Source organism: Amblyraja radiata, chromosome 8 (genome assembly GCF_010909765.2).
Source record: "Amblyraja radiata isolate CabotCenter1 chromosome 8, sAmbRad1.1.pri, whole genome shotgun sequence".
NCBI classification, from domain to species: Eukaryota; Metazoa; Chordata; class Chondrichthyes; order Rajiformes; family Rajidae; genus Amblyraja; species Amblyraja radiata.
The window spans coordinates 59,781,926-59,797,467 of NC_045963.1; the positions used below are offsets into that span (position 1 = coordinate 59,781,926).

General features: G+C 42.1%; 1 protein-coding gene across 1 annotated transcript in view; it reads left to right on the forward strand.

Annotated features, from left to right (window-relative positions):
* cd109 (CD109 molecule) overlaps positions 1-15,542 on the forward strand; it is a 112,015-nt gene that overhangs the window by 42,470 nt on the left and 54,003 nt on the right. Inside the window, exons 14-18 of the mRNA XM_033026045.1 lie at positions 870-1,043; positions 5,701-5,853; positions 7,292-7,363; positions 8,831-8,885; positions 14,518-14,647. Coding sequence (XP_032881936.1) covers positions 870-1,043; positions 5,701-5,853; positions 7,292-7,363; positions 8,831-8,885; positions 14,518-14,647 — 584 coding nt within the window. The remainder of the gene's footprint in view (positions 1-869; positions 1,044-5,700; positions 5,854-7,291; positions 7,364-8,830; positions 8,886-14,517; positions 14,648-15,542) is intronic.

Consider the following 15,542-nt stretch of genomic DNA (forward strand, 5'->3'; position numbering starts at 1 on the left):
TTCATAATATATGTAATCCAAGAAAAGAAAGATTCATTTTATTAAAGCAAGTCCCACTTCTTTAAAATAAAGTAAATATTTAATGTCTTTAAAGTGTTCTACCAGTTTCTATACGAGCGAACGCCTTGCATGATGAGGTCCTGTAAAGTGCAAGAGGGGAACAATTCATGAATGTGGAAGGCATTCATTTAGTGAGGAAGGATGGGTGTGATTTCCAGAAGAACCCTCTGCAGTTTAACTGTTCCTGTGGGATAATTTCTCTCTAACCCAAGACGGGTGCAGGATTGTTTAAGGACACCCTACAGTGTGGAGTACTCCCTTGTTGTGGATGAGAATGTAGTCATTATTACGTGGTTGTGAGGTAAAGGGCATATAATCTGTTGAGATGGTGGTAGCTGCAATATCATATCATAGATGGGACTAGTCAGTATCAATTCATTCACTTGCACTTTATGTGCAATGTGACGAATAAAACTGATTGTATTGATTGTATTGTATTGTATTGTAGGTCAACACTTCATCCACAGTGAGGTGCTGGTGAGGTGTTTGGGTCCCAGCAACAAAACATTTTTTCTCTCTCTCTCTCCCTCCCCCTCCCCCTCTCCCTCTCCCTCTCCCCCTCCTCCTCCTCCTCCCCCCTCTTCTGGATATCTATCGTCTACATTCTCAATCTGACACGGAGTCTCAATCTGAAATGTGAACATCCCTTTGCTTCCACAGATGCTGCTCAACCTGATAAGTTTCTCCCGTAGTTTGTTTTCTTCTTCACATTCCAGCATCTATGGTCACGTGTTTAGATTTAGAGCAAGTAAATGCCATTGCATGCAATTTTTAACACCATCCTATCCCCACCTTTATCCAACTCTCAGGTAACATCAAAAGGTCAAACGGTAGCTATCGGTAAAAGTAACCTGACGAGAGTTCAAATAACTCCGGACATTTCATGGGCACCATTGGCTCACCTCATTGTCTATTACATAAAAGATGGTCTGGTGGTCAGTGATACTGTGGATCTGAATGTGGAAGGCATCTTTGCAAATAAGGTAAGACATTTTACTTGGGCCAAATAAAAAGTAAGGCAGTGATTCTGTTGCACTGTTTCCAACCTAGTGTACTGCTTTCGAAGTTCACAGTGCAGCCTCGTCTACACTGGAGAAACCAAATACAAATTGGGTTATTGCTTTTCAGAGCAGTTGCACTTAGTATACAAGTACGACCCTGACCTTCCAGTTTCCTGCCAATTTAATAACCATCCCATTCCCCTCTGACATCTCTGTCTTTGGCCTCCTATGCTGTTCCAACGAGACCCAAGGTAAACACAAGGAACAATACCTCACCTTTCACCTGGGCACATTTCAGCTTGTAATGCTCAATCTCAAATTCTCCACCTTCAGATAACTTGCTCTTTGTTTTGTATCAGGATTGGCCATTCCTTTTTCTTTCATATCCTTCCCCATCAGATATACTGATCTGCTGGGCAAGCGCCAATAGACCAGTCAAGACAACATCTTCCAGATTTCACAACATCAACAACGTATTAAACAGTCGGAGAACCTTAATTAACCATTCAACGATGACATAATTTCATCCCATTGCAGGCAACTTCTTTGTTTAGGTTAAGGTCTAGGTTTATCATTGTCACATGTACCGAGGAACAGTGAAAAGCTTTGTTTTGCGTGCTATCCCATCAATCAGATAATAATATGCATAAATACAATTAAGACAAACTTAACTACAAAAGGTAGATTTTAGGGAAAGATACAGTGCAGAATGTAGTTTTAAACATTGTAGCGCACTAGTTCTAGAGACTAAGTCCAACGTCCATAAAGAGGTAAAGATGAATCGGACCGTTCCCTTGCACAAGGAAGGGCTATTCAGAAGCCTAATAACAGAAGGGAAGAAGCTGTTCCTGAGTCTAATGGTGCACTTGTTCTGCCCACCGCCTTCATTCATTTTCTCTGCAACTTACAGCAGAATAGTTTTGTTTCTCTTTCCAAATCATTTGAAGGGTCTTCAGCCTGAAAAAAATAACCGCTTCTCTTTCAACAGAAACTGCCTGACTTGCTGAGATTTCTAGAATTTTCCAATTTAATTGAGTCAAGGCTTATTTTGGGGATGGGGTGGGTCATTAGTTATTGGCCAGTGCTTTCTTGCCTGGACTTGCTCTTTGTCAATCTGTGGCCTAACTCTTCATATATCGAGGCTGAGCAATTTGTTGATGCCTGATTCTAGGCACCAAGGTTTCTTGTCAAGGTGGATTTGGAGAAAATGTCCCCAATTATGAGAGGGTCTAGAAGTGAGGATCATGTATAAAATAAAGAGTTACCCATTTAAGCCAGAGATAAGGCTATTTTCTTTTCTCTTGGAGGATTGTAATGCTTTGTAACGCTCTTCCTGAGATGGCAGTGGTAGGAGTCTTTGGATATTTTAAAGGCAGGTAGATAGATTTTGGATTTTCAAAGGAGGAGGCAGGAATACAGAATTGTGGTAACATTCAGTCAGTCACTGAATGGCAGAGGAGGTTAGATGCATGATAATGGTCTGGTTACCCACTATTACTGATAAGTTATTGCATTATTATTTCTTGTATATTTGTTGTGCCATTACATCAGCGTGCCCATGAATCTGCAGCAAGTAAGAATTTCATTGTTCCATTCCTGGTGCATCTATTAACACTCTTGTGATGGATTGAATGGATTGAGTGCTCCCACTTCATATGTTATATATTTTGGGCATTACATGACTATATTTTATCAAAACAATATTTTGTAAATATGATCCAAGCGGCATGCAAATTATTAAACTACTTAGATAGGGATCTTGGCCAGCATGGGTGAGTTGTTCTGAACGGTCTGCTTTTGTGTTATGTTAATCTATGCCAGGGGTGGGGAACCTTTTCATGTTGGAAGGCCGCATTAAGTTAGCTGTAATCTAAAAAGGCCGCATCCAAGAAACTTAAATTAGATATACTTCAAAATGTACATTATTTTGTAAAAATCTAACTACTATGTACTAACTTCAAGAAAATGAAAAAAAATTGTTAATTCTAAAGTTAACTAACCTTTTAATGACTTTGTTGTGACTGCTTTTTGTGGGAAAGTATTTGAATATTTGATTGCAACATGGAGGTACGCAGTTTCAGCTGATCTTCTAGATGGGTATCCGTCGTTTGTGTCCTTGATTTGGGTTAGGTAGGAGAATGTAGATTCGCAGCAATAAGTGGTTGAAAAGCAAGAAAGCATTTTTCGTGGATGTTGCCAAAGACGTGGGTATTAACATGGGTATAGTTAACAATACTTATAACTTGTTGCAAAGTGTCACTTAAAATAGTAGATTTAGCACAGAGATTTTACTGATGTAAGATACAATGAAAAGAAATGAGAGCACCTGGATCTGATAATACCTTTTTTTATCTGTGCAATAAACCCTTCATGTTTTCCTGTCATGGAAGGTGCACCATCTGTACATACACTCACTAAATCAACCAAATCCAGTCCAACTTCACGACAATTATCTTGAAAGTTGTTGAATAAATCTATTCCTCGTGTTCTACCCATAAGAGTGCCCAAAGTGAGTAACTTTGTAGCAAAGAAAATCTTCTGTTATGGTCTGAATGAAGTATAAAACCTGAGCCGAGTCAGTAGTATCAGTTGATTCAAAGTTGATAATACTGAAGACTGGATGGCAAGCGGACTCTCCCCAATATTTTCCCTCTCGTCAACCAGCCTCAGGCGGTGTTAGCGCCAGTCAGGCAGGGAGGTTAACGTACATTCTAGAGTCGCATTAGAACTAAATCATGAGCATAACAAGTATTAAATTAGCCCTCATGACTTACTAATGTTTTAATTGTGGCCGTCAGTCGGGGAAGATTATTTAGTTGAATCTTCTTTTACTCTTTGGTATTTTAAAAACGTTCATTTTAAGATTAAAATAAAAAATAATAAAAGACAAACAAAAACATATTAATAAAAATTAAAGGAATTGTTCTACAAAATTTGGATTCATTCAAAAGGCCGCACTTAATGGCCTAGAAATCCGCATGCGGCCTTAAGGCCGCAGGTTCCCCACCCCTGATCTATGCCTTGCTTCTTTGCGAGGTGTGTGGTGTATGTCTCCTTGGACCTATTTATGTTGGCCCGTGTGCGAACGTGGCGCCGACGGATGAGAGGCCGAAGCAAAGAAGTCGAAGCCAAAGAACGGAATGGAAACGAGGCCGAAACGACAATAAACCAAAAGAGTCCGAAGACGAAACGCCTACTAACCGAAAGGATGGGAAGCCTAAATGCAAACTAACCGAAAGGGCGCGACGCCTAAAACCCAAGGAACCGAAAAGCTTCGATTTCTTTGCTTCGGCTTCTAGTCTGTTGGCGCCATGTCCGGGTACCATGTTGGCCAGTGGGCGGTGGCCATTTTGGCATCACTTGTGCAGCGGAAGATGTTGGAGGGCTGATTCTGAGTTGCTTAAAGTGGACTGGTCTGTGGCCATTGAGTCCAATGTAGATCCTCTGCAACGTAGGTGCTGACCTATTACTTGCCCCATATGCTCCACTCCCAATGAGACGATGGCCCTGTCCCTCCTGTCCCTTCTGCCTTCGCCCTCCATCAGAACATCCTGGCTTTAATACTCTGATCCAATCCACAGGTTTGTCCTCTCCCCTGTGACTCAGGACTGACCTCTCCTCCCCAAATTGGGGTGAGTCAGCTGTTGACTTACCTTCAACCTTGTAACTGTGACATTTGATTTCCTTCATCAATTCTGCAAAGGCAGAACTTGCAAAAGAAAGACTTTGTTTGGGCTCCCATTGGGTAACGCTGATTCTATTGCACACAATGCATCAGGTTCTATCCACCAATGAATTGGCAAAGTCATCCACATATTGCTTGCAAACACATTGCCGCTTAAAGACATTGGTTTCAGGTGAGAGGGGAAACATTTAATAGGGACCTAAGGGGCAACTTTTGCACACTGAGGGTGGTACGTAAATGGAACGAGCTGCCAGAGGAAGTTCTTTGAGACAGGCACAATAACACCATTAAAAATACATTTGGGCAGGTACATGCATAGGAAAGGTTTAGAAAGATATGGATCCAATGTGGGCGAATGGGACTGGACATCTTGGTTGGCGTGGACGAGTCAGGCAGAAGGGTATTTTTCTGTTCCCTCTTTCGATGCACTGAAGAACATCTGCTCCATTGAATGGTTATATCAGGCTCATTGAGCCAGTGCTGGTTCTCAGCAAGAGCAATCCTTCCAAACCCATTCTTCTGCTGCTGTTTACCTTGTAGCCCTGCTACTAATATCACAGGATTTTCCTCTCTTGAATCAAGGCCAGCTGCAGTTCCATAGCTGCAGTTTCTGTATCAGCTTCAATTCTTATCTGTGATTCTTGATTCCTTTTGCTTGACTGTTCCCACTTTCCCTCTCAGAAGTCTCATTTACGCTGAGAATGCAGGGTATTAAATTCTGGAACATCAGAACTGTGCTTGTCCATATTATCTCAACATCTGGATGTTGAAAACATTCTTGTTTTGCATTTCATCAAGCTATTGGTCGCAGGGCCAAAATCTCCTTAAATCTGATAATGTAATCTGATTATGCTCCCAGCCAAGCATTTTGGGACACTGTGTCAAGTGTCACAATATAAGCGCAAGCTGCTGTCTCTGATAGATTAACCATTTGCCTGGTCTTGACTAATGCAGGTTTCATTATCCTGGAGTAAAGATCAGACCAAGCCAGCTGACGATGTCTCTCTCAGCATTTCCACCAATGAGGTCAACTCCTTTATTGGGCTGTTGGTGGTGGACAAGAAAGCCCAGGTTCTCAAAGGAGGAAATGACATCACAGAGGAAATAGTAAGTCCTGATTACAAAGTTGTTGTGTCTACATGGGTGTGACCAAGCGGAGACTAGGGGACCGCTTCACCAAACACTTGCACTCTGTCTATCCCAGCCAGCAGCAAATCTCGGTTGCAAGCCATTTCAATTCCCCTTCTCATTCCTATACCAACCTGGCTTTGGCCTCCACCCCGAGTGAGGCCACACACATACCTCCCCTTTTCCATCCTTCCATATAGTTCTACATTTCAGTCCCGACCTTCCTTCCTTATCAAATTCCAACAATTGCAGCCCTTATGTCTTCGTGACTTATCACATCTAGCTTTGATTACTATTTCCACTCTTTTGACCCCCTCCCCCCACCTGACTCATCTATCAGGCAATCCATCTTTACCTGGATCAACCTATCACTTATCAGCTCTTGCCCCACTCCTTCCCCTCACTTCTTTCTATCACCTATCCCCCTTCTACTCCAATCTGAAGAAGGGTCCTGACCCAGAACGTTGTCTGTCCATTTTCCTCCACAGATGCAGCCTGACCTGCTGAGTTCCTTCAGCAGTTTGTTGATTGCCTTGTTTTCTCGCTAGTCCAGTGTGGATCAATTGTCTGCTGTCATTCACCCGCCTTTTATTCCACAGTGGAATGAAAACCCAGTGGATTCTACATTGAGTAGAGGATGAAGCTTTATTGGGTGAATTCCCAAGGCTAAGTGTATTGAAAGAGCTTCCCGCTGATATATGCATGCAGGCTTCCTTTAGGTCAGCTTTGGGTAAATGTGCATCAGATGAAGAAGTTGGAAAAGGAAGAAAAACAGAAGCGGATAAGAAAAACTCTCCATTTGCCCCGGAGTGATCATTGATGCACAACTATAGATTTTGAAAGTGACACAATGGCACAGCTAGTAGGACCACTGCTTCACAGTACCACCTGTTGGGAACCATTGTGACTTCCGGTACTGTTTGCATGGAGTTTGCAGGTTCTCCCTGTAACTATCTAGTTTTCTTCCGGGTTCTCCGCTTTCCTCCCGCACCCCAAAGATGTGCAGGATGGTAGCATAATTGGCTGCTGTAATTGCCCCGAGTGTCCAGCTGCATGGTAGAAACTGGGGGGAGAGTGGGGTTGATGAGAATGTGCAGAAAAGTGAAATTGGGGTTAATCTAGCCTGAGTGTAAATGGGTGATTGAAGGACTTGATGGGATAAAGTGTGTGTTTCCATGTTGTAAGTCTGTAGCTGAAAGTGAGAGAACGCAGGAGCTGGGAATCGATCTGCCAGTCCTGAAAATGGGAGTGGCCTTTATTGAGGTGTTGGGATTTTCTTGGGATATGCTGCATATTTTTAGATCCAGAACAGCTCTGTGATATTAGACTGGTCCAAAGGGGAGCTGAAGGTGTAACGTAACTTGATCCTTGCATGAGAATAAGTTGCCTTGACCTGTTTCATCCTTTCCAATTGCAGGTTAATCAGGCATTGAAAGCTGCTGTTGAAGAATATGTAGCCGAAGATAAGACTGATAAGAATGTATTTCAGGTACTGCATGATATTGAACATAACGGGAGGATGGGGAAGGGGTGAGGGAGATGGAAAAGTGAATTGAAAGGAAAATCGTGGAAATCCTCAGCAGGTCAGGCAGTGTTTTGGAGAATGAAACAGAGTTAATGCTTCAGGTCAATGACCTCTCATCAGGAATGTTGGAAGAGCACAAGAGTGGGGATTGACTCTGCAGAGGGGACTGTGTAGGAACCCATAAGAAAGCAAGGGAAACTGGCAGACAGGTGGGTGTAGGAGTCAGAGGAGAAGGTAAGTTGGGGGTGGGTAAATGTACGTGAGGTGGGTGGAGGAGCAGAGAAAGTCCGGGAGATGAGGTGTGAGATGGTGAAGGCGGTTGGAGCTAGATGAGGAAGGCGGAGGGTTATGGAGGGATGGGAGGAAGGAAGGTGATGGGAGGAGGACAAGGAAGGGGTGAGTAGTGCTGGCATAGGGGAAGTGAGAAAATGTGCTGGAAGGAGGGTGGAGTAAGGGTTGAGAGATGTATAAGCATGGTGGAGAGATAGAGGGGCAGGAGAGGAGGGAGCAGAGGGAGGAGGTGTACAGGATAGGAGAGAGGAAGGGCGGATGAGCAGAAGACTTCAAACTATTTGGGACAATATTACCAGCTGCTTCAAATTTAGTATTCTGCCCCAACCATTACCAGTCTTTATCCTGAAGTTCAAGTTCAAGTGAGTTTATTGTCATGTGTCCCTGATAGGACAATGAAACTCTTGCTTTGCTTAGCACACAGAACATAGTAGGCATTTACTACAAAACAGATCAGTGTGTCCATATACCACAATATAAATATATACACACATAAGCAAATAAACTGATAAAGTGCAAATAGCATATAATGGGCCACCAATAATCAGAGTTATGCCGAGTCAGGTTTAATAGCCTGATGGCTGTGGGGAAGTAGCTATTCCTCAACTTGGTTGTTGCAGTCTTCAGGCTCCTGTACCTTCTACCTGAAGGTAGCAGGGAGATGAGTGTATGGCCAGGATGGTGTGGGTCTCTGATGATACTGCCAGCCTTTTTGAGGCAGATACTGCGATAAACTCCCTCGATGGAAGGAAGGTCAGAGCCGATGATGGACTGGGCAGTGTTTGAGTGTTGAGTTCAGAGAAGTACCCATATAACCATATAACAATTACAGCACGGAAACAGGCCATCTCGGCCCTACAAGTCCGTGCCGAACAATTTTTTTCCCTTAGTCCCACCTGCCTGCACTCATACCATAACCCTCCATTCCCTTCTCATCCATATGCCTATCCAATATATTCTTAAATGATACCAACGAACCTGCCGCCACCACTTCCACTGGAAGCTCATTCCACACCGCTACCACTCTCTGAGTAAAGTAGTTCCCCCTCATGTTACCCTTAAACTTCTGTCCCTTAATTCTGAAGTCATGTCCTCTTGTTTGAATCAAATGTTGAAGTGTTTTTGATGTTTTGTTAACAGAGCATCGGTCTAATGGTGTTAACAGATGCTTATTTTCCACCCTCTGAGCCAATATGTAAGTATGAATTCATAACTATTTGATTTACTGCCCTGGTTATTGGGAAATTGGGATGCTTGTGGAAAAGTGGATAAAGATGTCCAATACCCAAGAAGCTGAATTTGGTAGTTTCACGGCCGGCGAAGTTGTGATGTCAGTCACAGAATGGTTACAACATGGGACAATGCCATTTGGTCCATTGACTCTGTAAAAGCCATCAAGTTAGTGCATCCTCTTTCACTCTCCCCCCTGCCCTGTAAATTATCTCCCTTCCAACTCCCATTTGAACACTGCAATTGAGTTTGAGTCTGCACCTACCCACATGTTGTGTTCCAGATCTTGATCGCTCACTGCTTAAAAAAATATATTTTTCTGTCCAACCCCGTTGATTCTTTTGCCAATTCCCATCATCCCATGTTCAAGAGTTCTTGATCCATCCACCAATGAGAACAAATTCCCTCTCTCTCTCTCTCTCTCTACTCTGCTACCCTTCATATTTTTAAATTCCCCTGTCACGTTACGGTTGGAAGTCAATGTAGATGGGTTGGTTAGTAAGTTTGCAAAAACAACGCCAAAATTGGTGAAGATGCAAACATTGGAGAAGGTTGTTAAAGTATGCCGCAGAATATAGAGATCAGGGGCAGAAATTGGTGAAGAAGTAGCAGATGTACTGAGCGATCTTGAGGTCCAAGTCTATAGCTCCCTGAAAGGGGCAACACAAGTTACAAGAATGGTAAAAAAAAAAAGGCTTGTCTTCATCGATTGAAGCATTGAATATAGGAGTCAGGAAAACATGTTGTAGCTTTATAGGAGTTTGGTTTGGCCGAATGTTATGTATTGCATGCAGATCTGGATGTGCGATTACAGGAAGGATGTGGAGGCTTTGGAGAGAGTGCAGAAGATGTATATCAAAATGTGGCCTAGATTAGAAAGTATTAGCTGTAAGGAGAGGTTGGACAAACTTGGATCGTTTTCTCTGGGGTGTTGAAGGTTGAAGGGAGATCTGATAGAAGCATATAAAATAATGACAGGAATAGACAATTAGAACCTTTTGCCCAGGGCGGAAATGTGAAAGAGGCGGAAATGTGAAAGATTAGAGGGCATGGCTTTAAGATGAGAGGGGCAAAATTTAAAGGAGGTGATGACTTACAAATTATCAATATCATACAATTATTTACACAGGGAGGGTGGGTGCCTGGAACACAATTCCAGGGTTGGTGGTGGAAGCAGATAAGATGGTGGCATTTAACAGTTTTCAGGCAGTTAAGATTAGTTTAATTAGGCAAGATATTCGGCAAGGACATTGTGGGCTGAAGGGCCTATTCCTGTGCTGTACTGTTCTATGTTCTATGTTCTATCCCATTGTACTTCTTTTGCAAGGAGGGTAACCCGAACTCATATTTTTCTCAACACATGACACCCAAAACTGTGCAACGCAGTTTAGTTTGGTTTAGTTTAGAGATGCAGCACAGAAACAGGTCATCCGGCTGACTGAATCGCATGACCAGCAATCCCTGCACATTAACACTATTGTACACACACTAGGGACAATTTACATTTTTATACCAAGCCGATTAACCTACAAACCAGTACATCTTTGGAGTGTGGGAGGAACTGAAGATCTCTGAGAAAACCACGCAGGTCGTACAAACTCTGTATAGACAGGTTCAAGTTCAAGGTTGCATTTATTGTAAGGTACAGTGAAATTTGAGTTACCATACTGCCATACTAAGTGAAAAGAACACAATACACACATAAAATAAAATTTAACATAAACATCCACCACAGTGGACTCAACATTCCTCACTAATGGAAGGCAATAAAGTTCAGTCATCTTCTTCCTTTGTTCACCCATAGTCGGGGCCTTTGAACCCTCTGTAGTTCGCTGCCACAGACGGTCTGATGTTCAGGCCCTCTCCTCGGGATGATCGAAACTCTGACTTCGGGACGGATCGGAAAATACTCCGCGGCATGGAGTTCCCGAGTCGGCCGCTTCTTACCGGAGGCTCCGGCTTCACAGTGTTAAAAGCACCTGTAGTCAGGATCAATCTCGGGTCTGTGGCACTGTAAGGCAGTAGCTCTACTTCTACACCACAGTGCCACTGCAGGTTGACTCATTAAAGATTTCAAAACTTCATATATCTCATGTTTACACTCTGCGATTGGCATTTCCTTATTGTGACACCCTGGTTATAGCCCCCCCACCGAGGGAAAGCATCAACACAGCATGGGTGATCGTTACAGGCCCGTCACTTCTTTCCATCCAGTTCATCTTCACGGTGCATTGCATCAGGAAGGCTGGAAGTTTCATGAAAGATGTCTGCCACCCTGGGAGAAGAACCATTTCTTCCCCCACTGCTACCCAATCCTGAACCATCACCTTTTCCACACCCCATTCACGGAGGTGTAGTCATGTATTCTTACTTCTTAACTCTACCTAACTTGGTTATTCTGTTATTGTACTTAGTATTCTTTTTGCACCACTTTGATTTTGCACTACAATCTTGCACCAAGATAAGGCTGGAGGAGATTAAACAAAGCAAGTATGAAGTTCTATCCAAAAGAGAAATTTAAAACTGTTCCATTGATAGTCTTTGCGTGACCATAAGGCTAGTCTTTTCATTGGTGTTTTATGATGGACATGTTTCAAATTGAATGCAGTTCTCTTGGAGTTTTGATTATCATAAATTAAATAATAAATATTTTTTCCCCTGCGGAATTGAATGGATTTCAAAGGTTTTAATTCCCTCTGCTGCCCCAGTGGTAAATAGGGACTGTTAGTGTCTACCCAATTTTCAGTCATTAATCCTTTTACTTTAGATCACTGCATGATAAGTAGAAATTAAAGCCTCCTGTCTGTCTCCATGAATAAGTAAACACAGCTGGTGCCTTTTGTGCAAAAACCTCAGAGCTTCCAAGAGAAGGCCAGTGTTTGGCTTCTTCACGATACTGAGAATAATGGTTCGTCGAGTTTAAACCAAATTATACATGGTCTGTGGAGGAAAAAATGAGTCAATGTCATTTTATGGTTTGGTGCAATTCATGTATGACAGTGACTTTATAAAAATTGGATATGATTTTAGAAAAGTCCTTGAGGTCTTTTTGATTGAGGTTTCAGCTATCAAAGGAAATTCCAACTGGGATGATCCTTAAAGCTTTCATTTTCTCCATGTGATATTAGAAGTAATCCAAAGTAGAGACATGTCATTAAATTGAGGTCTCATCTGCTCTCTCCAGTGGATGTAAAATATTCCATTGAGCTACGTGGAAGAAAAGTATGGGACCCATCTGCACACTGACCATGAGCAGACAATGGTAGAAAGAAAAGCAAGATGTGCTGATAGATGTGATGGAGTGGTGAGAGGAAGCTCATAAACCTCACCATTGACCAATGGACCAAATCCCCTGTTTCTGATTCACAAATTCTATTAAAATAGCTGCGGCATCTTAACATTATTAAATGGTTTGAGGACTTTTAAACAAAGGATAGCTTACTTGTCTAGTAAAGGCTTGGCTTGAGATTTCATCTCAACGGCTTGATCATATAATCTGCACCTATCCTCCAGTGCAGTATTCTCTACACTGTCACTTAGGAACAAATATAAGAGTTTCTCTTTCAGAAGAATGTTAACAACGCAGCGGTATTATTTTATTAATATCCTATCCCATGCTTAATCGCTCCGTTAGCAACACCAAAACAATTGTCTGATCATTATTATACTTTTATGTATGGGAGCTTACTATGTACAAATGAATTACAACATTTTCTGACATTACAACACTTCAGATTACAATATTTTATTGGCCATGAAATGTCATGAGATTGTAAAAAAGTATTTTAGAACTACTAAATCTTTTTTCCTTACTTGCTCTTCAGAAAATTTTTTCTGCAGAATTTTCCATGACTTTCATTCTATCCACTGTGAAAGGTTTACACTGTTACCAATATGCTGACGCAGAGAAGTAGGAGACTTGATTAGTTACACAGCCCCATCTGGTAGGGAATTGTTTTCCCAGTCAATGTCCTAAGTCTGTTGATTCTTGGTGATCACTATGGAGTTGTATTTGATACAAGAGACTGCTGATGCTGGATCTTGGCCAATAGCAAACTATTGAAGGAACTCAGCGGGTTAGGCACCATCTGTGGAGGGAAATGAACAAACAATGTTTTGTGGTCAAGACTCTTCTTTAGACTGTGTAATTGCTCTGGCTCAGTAGTTAGTGAAACTATCCCAAGGCTCCAGAGATCCAGATTAATCCTGACCAAGGAGCTGTCTATGCTGTTTGTGATTGCCTGGTTTTTCCCTGGGTGCTCCATTTGCCTTCCACATCCCACAGATGTATTGGCAGGTTAATTGGCCACTACTTCTTAGTGTCTATAAGTGGCAAAAGAGTGTGGATGGGCATATTAGATAAAACCAGGATACCGGGAAATAAGGAGAGATTGGGATTGATCTGCTGGGAGAAAACATGGTCTTGATGGGCTGAATAACCTCCTTCATCGTAATATGTAAGTAATCTCCTTGCCTGATGTTGGAGCAAGAGGAAACAGACTGTCAGAGAATCGGTCATTTGAAGGGAAAGCAAAACCAGAAAGATAGTCGGATGTATTGATGGGGTTAAATGATGAAGATGCTGTGCATAGAAACCAACATGGACCTTGAAGGCAAATGGCCTTATAAATTCATTGTGATTTCAAGTAAATTGTATCTCCAAAGGGATATCACCATTCAGTTACTGGCAAAACTGTCTGAAATTCGAGTCACATAGGAATTTAAAACTCTATACTGACACAAATAATGCATTCTGAACTTCTTGGAAATAAAGCAAAATTCCCTTTATTATCTGCAGATTTGGTCTCCTTATCAAAGGAAGGATATATTGGCCACAAAGATGGCAGATTTAAGTTTTACGAGGAAGATTGCTTCTTGGAAAAAGAGGGTTATTGTAAAGTGGAAAAAATTCTATCTTCGCCGGCATTTAAAACCAGTCGTTTTTAAATGTATTTTTGAGGACTTGGCAGAGAGTCCAGCCAAGAAAATGTAAAACTTAAGGATTATCGTATCAGTATGAATGGGAATATATTTCTTGTCTCATAAGATACATTTTGTATTTGGCAACCCCAGAGGTTGTGGATGTTTAGTCAATCAATTCAATGGATAGGAAACATTTAGTGGGGAATGGGACAAAATAGGACTAGCTTTAATGGGCATCTTGGTTGGCATGTATGGGTCAGGCTGAAAGGCCTGTTTCCATGCTGTATGGCTATGACTCCACAGGAGGGTTTTCAACACTAAGGAAACAATTAGGAATTAAGGTAGGAAAAAGGATGAGGCACAGGATCAACTGTGATGTTGCGGAATTGCAGAGTTGGGAGGAGCTGGATGGTCTATGTTCCTATTTATCCTTCATATTTGAAAGAACAGAGTAGAAGAAGGAATTGCCTCATCTAATTGCCTTATCTGACTAATTTTGACAACTTTGGATTCCAAATTAGGCTGCTAAAATTTGCACAAGGAAGACTCATTCAAATGAAAGAGATCTCACAATGAGCTTTTGTTTAAAAGTACTCAGGGCCTGACTTTTGCCGACCTCTTTTTAGCAGTAATGAGTTGAGAAAATTGGTAATCTTGTGCATCTACTTTCACAGACATGATGGCATTTGATGCCAATGTTGAATTCAGGACCATGAGCCAAACTGTTGAACTTGAAGAACCAGAAGATCGGAGAGTCAGAACATATTTCCCAGAGACTTGGATATGGTTGGACCTATTAACTGGGTAAGATATCAATGAAACACAGCTCAATGTCCTCAAGTTCTGATGCCAGATACCTGAACTGGATTTATGGCATGGAGTAATTCTCACCCGGAAGAGTGTGAAATTCATAACAAAATTTGTTTAAATATATTGGTAGAGATATCACAAATAAAGTAAAAGTTGTGAACCATTTGGTCCCCTCTTTCCCTTCCCCATCATGAGGCAACTTTATCACTCGAGAGGTTCATGGCAAATCCTCAAATATCTCAGCACATGTGACAATGCCAATGTCAATACCATCTGATCCCGATCTATTTTGATTGCCAAATGTTCTTGATCCCGGCCAGTGACTGAGCCCCATAGACCTCTGGGTGACATTCATCCATTAACACCTGGATCCAGGTACTCACAATATCTAAAATAACTTTTCCCAATCAGTACCCCGTTCCTGCCTTCTCCCCATATCCCCTGACTCTGCTATTTTTAAGAGCCCTATCTAGCGCTCTCTTGAAAGCATCCAGAGAACCTGCCTCCACTGCCCTCTGAGGCAGAGAATTCCACAGACTCACCACTCTCTGAGAAAAAGTGTTTCCTCATCTCCATTCCAAATGGCTTACTCCTTATTCTTAAACTGTGGTCCCTGGTTCTGGTCTCCCCCAACATCGGGAACATGTTTCCTGCCTCTAGCGTGTCCAAGCCCTTAACAATCTTATATATTTTAATGAGATTACCTCTCATCCTTCTAAAGTCCAGAGTGTACAAGCCCTGCTGCTCCATTCTCTCAGCATATGACAGTCCCGCCATCCCGGGAATTAACCTTGTGAACCTACGCTGCACTCCCTCAATAGCAAGAATGCCCTTCCTCAAATTAGGCGACCAAAACTGCACACAATACTCCAGGTGTGGTCTCACTAGG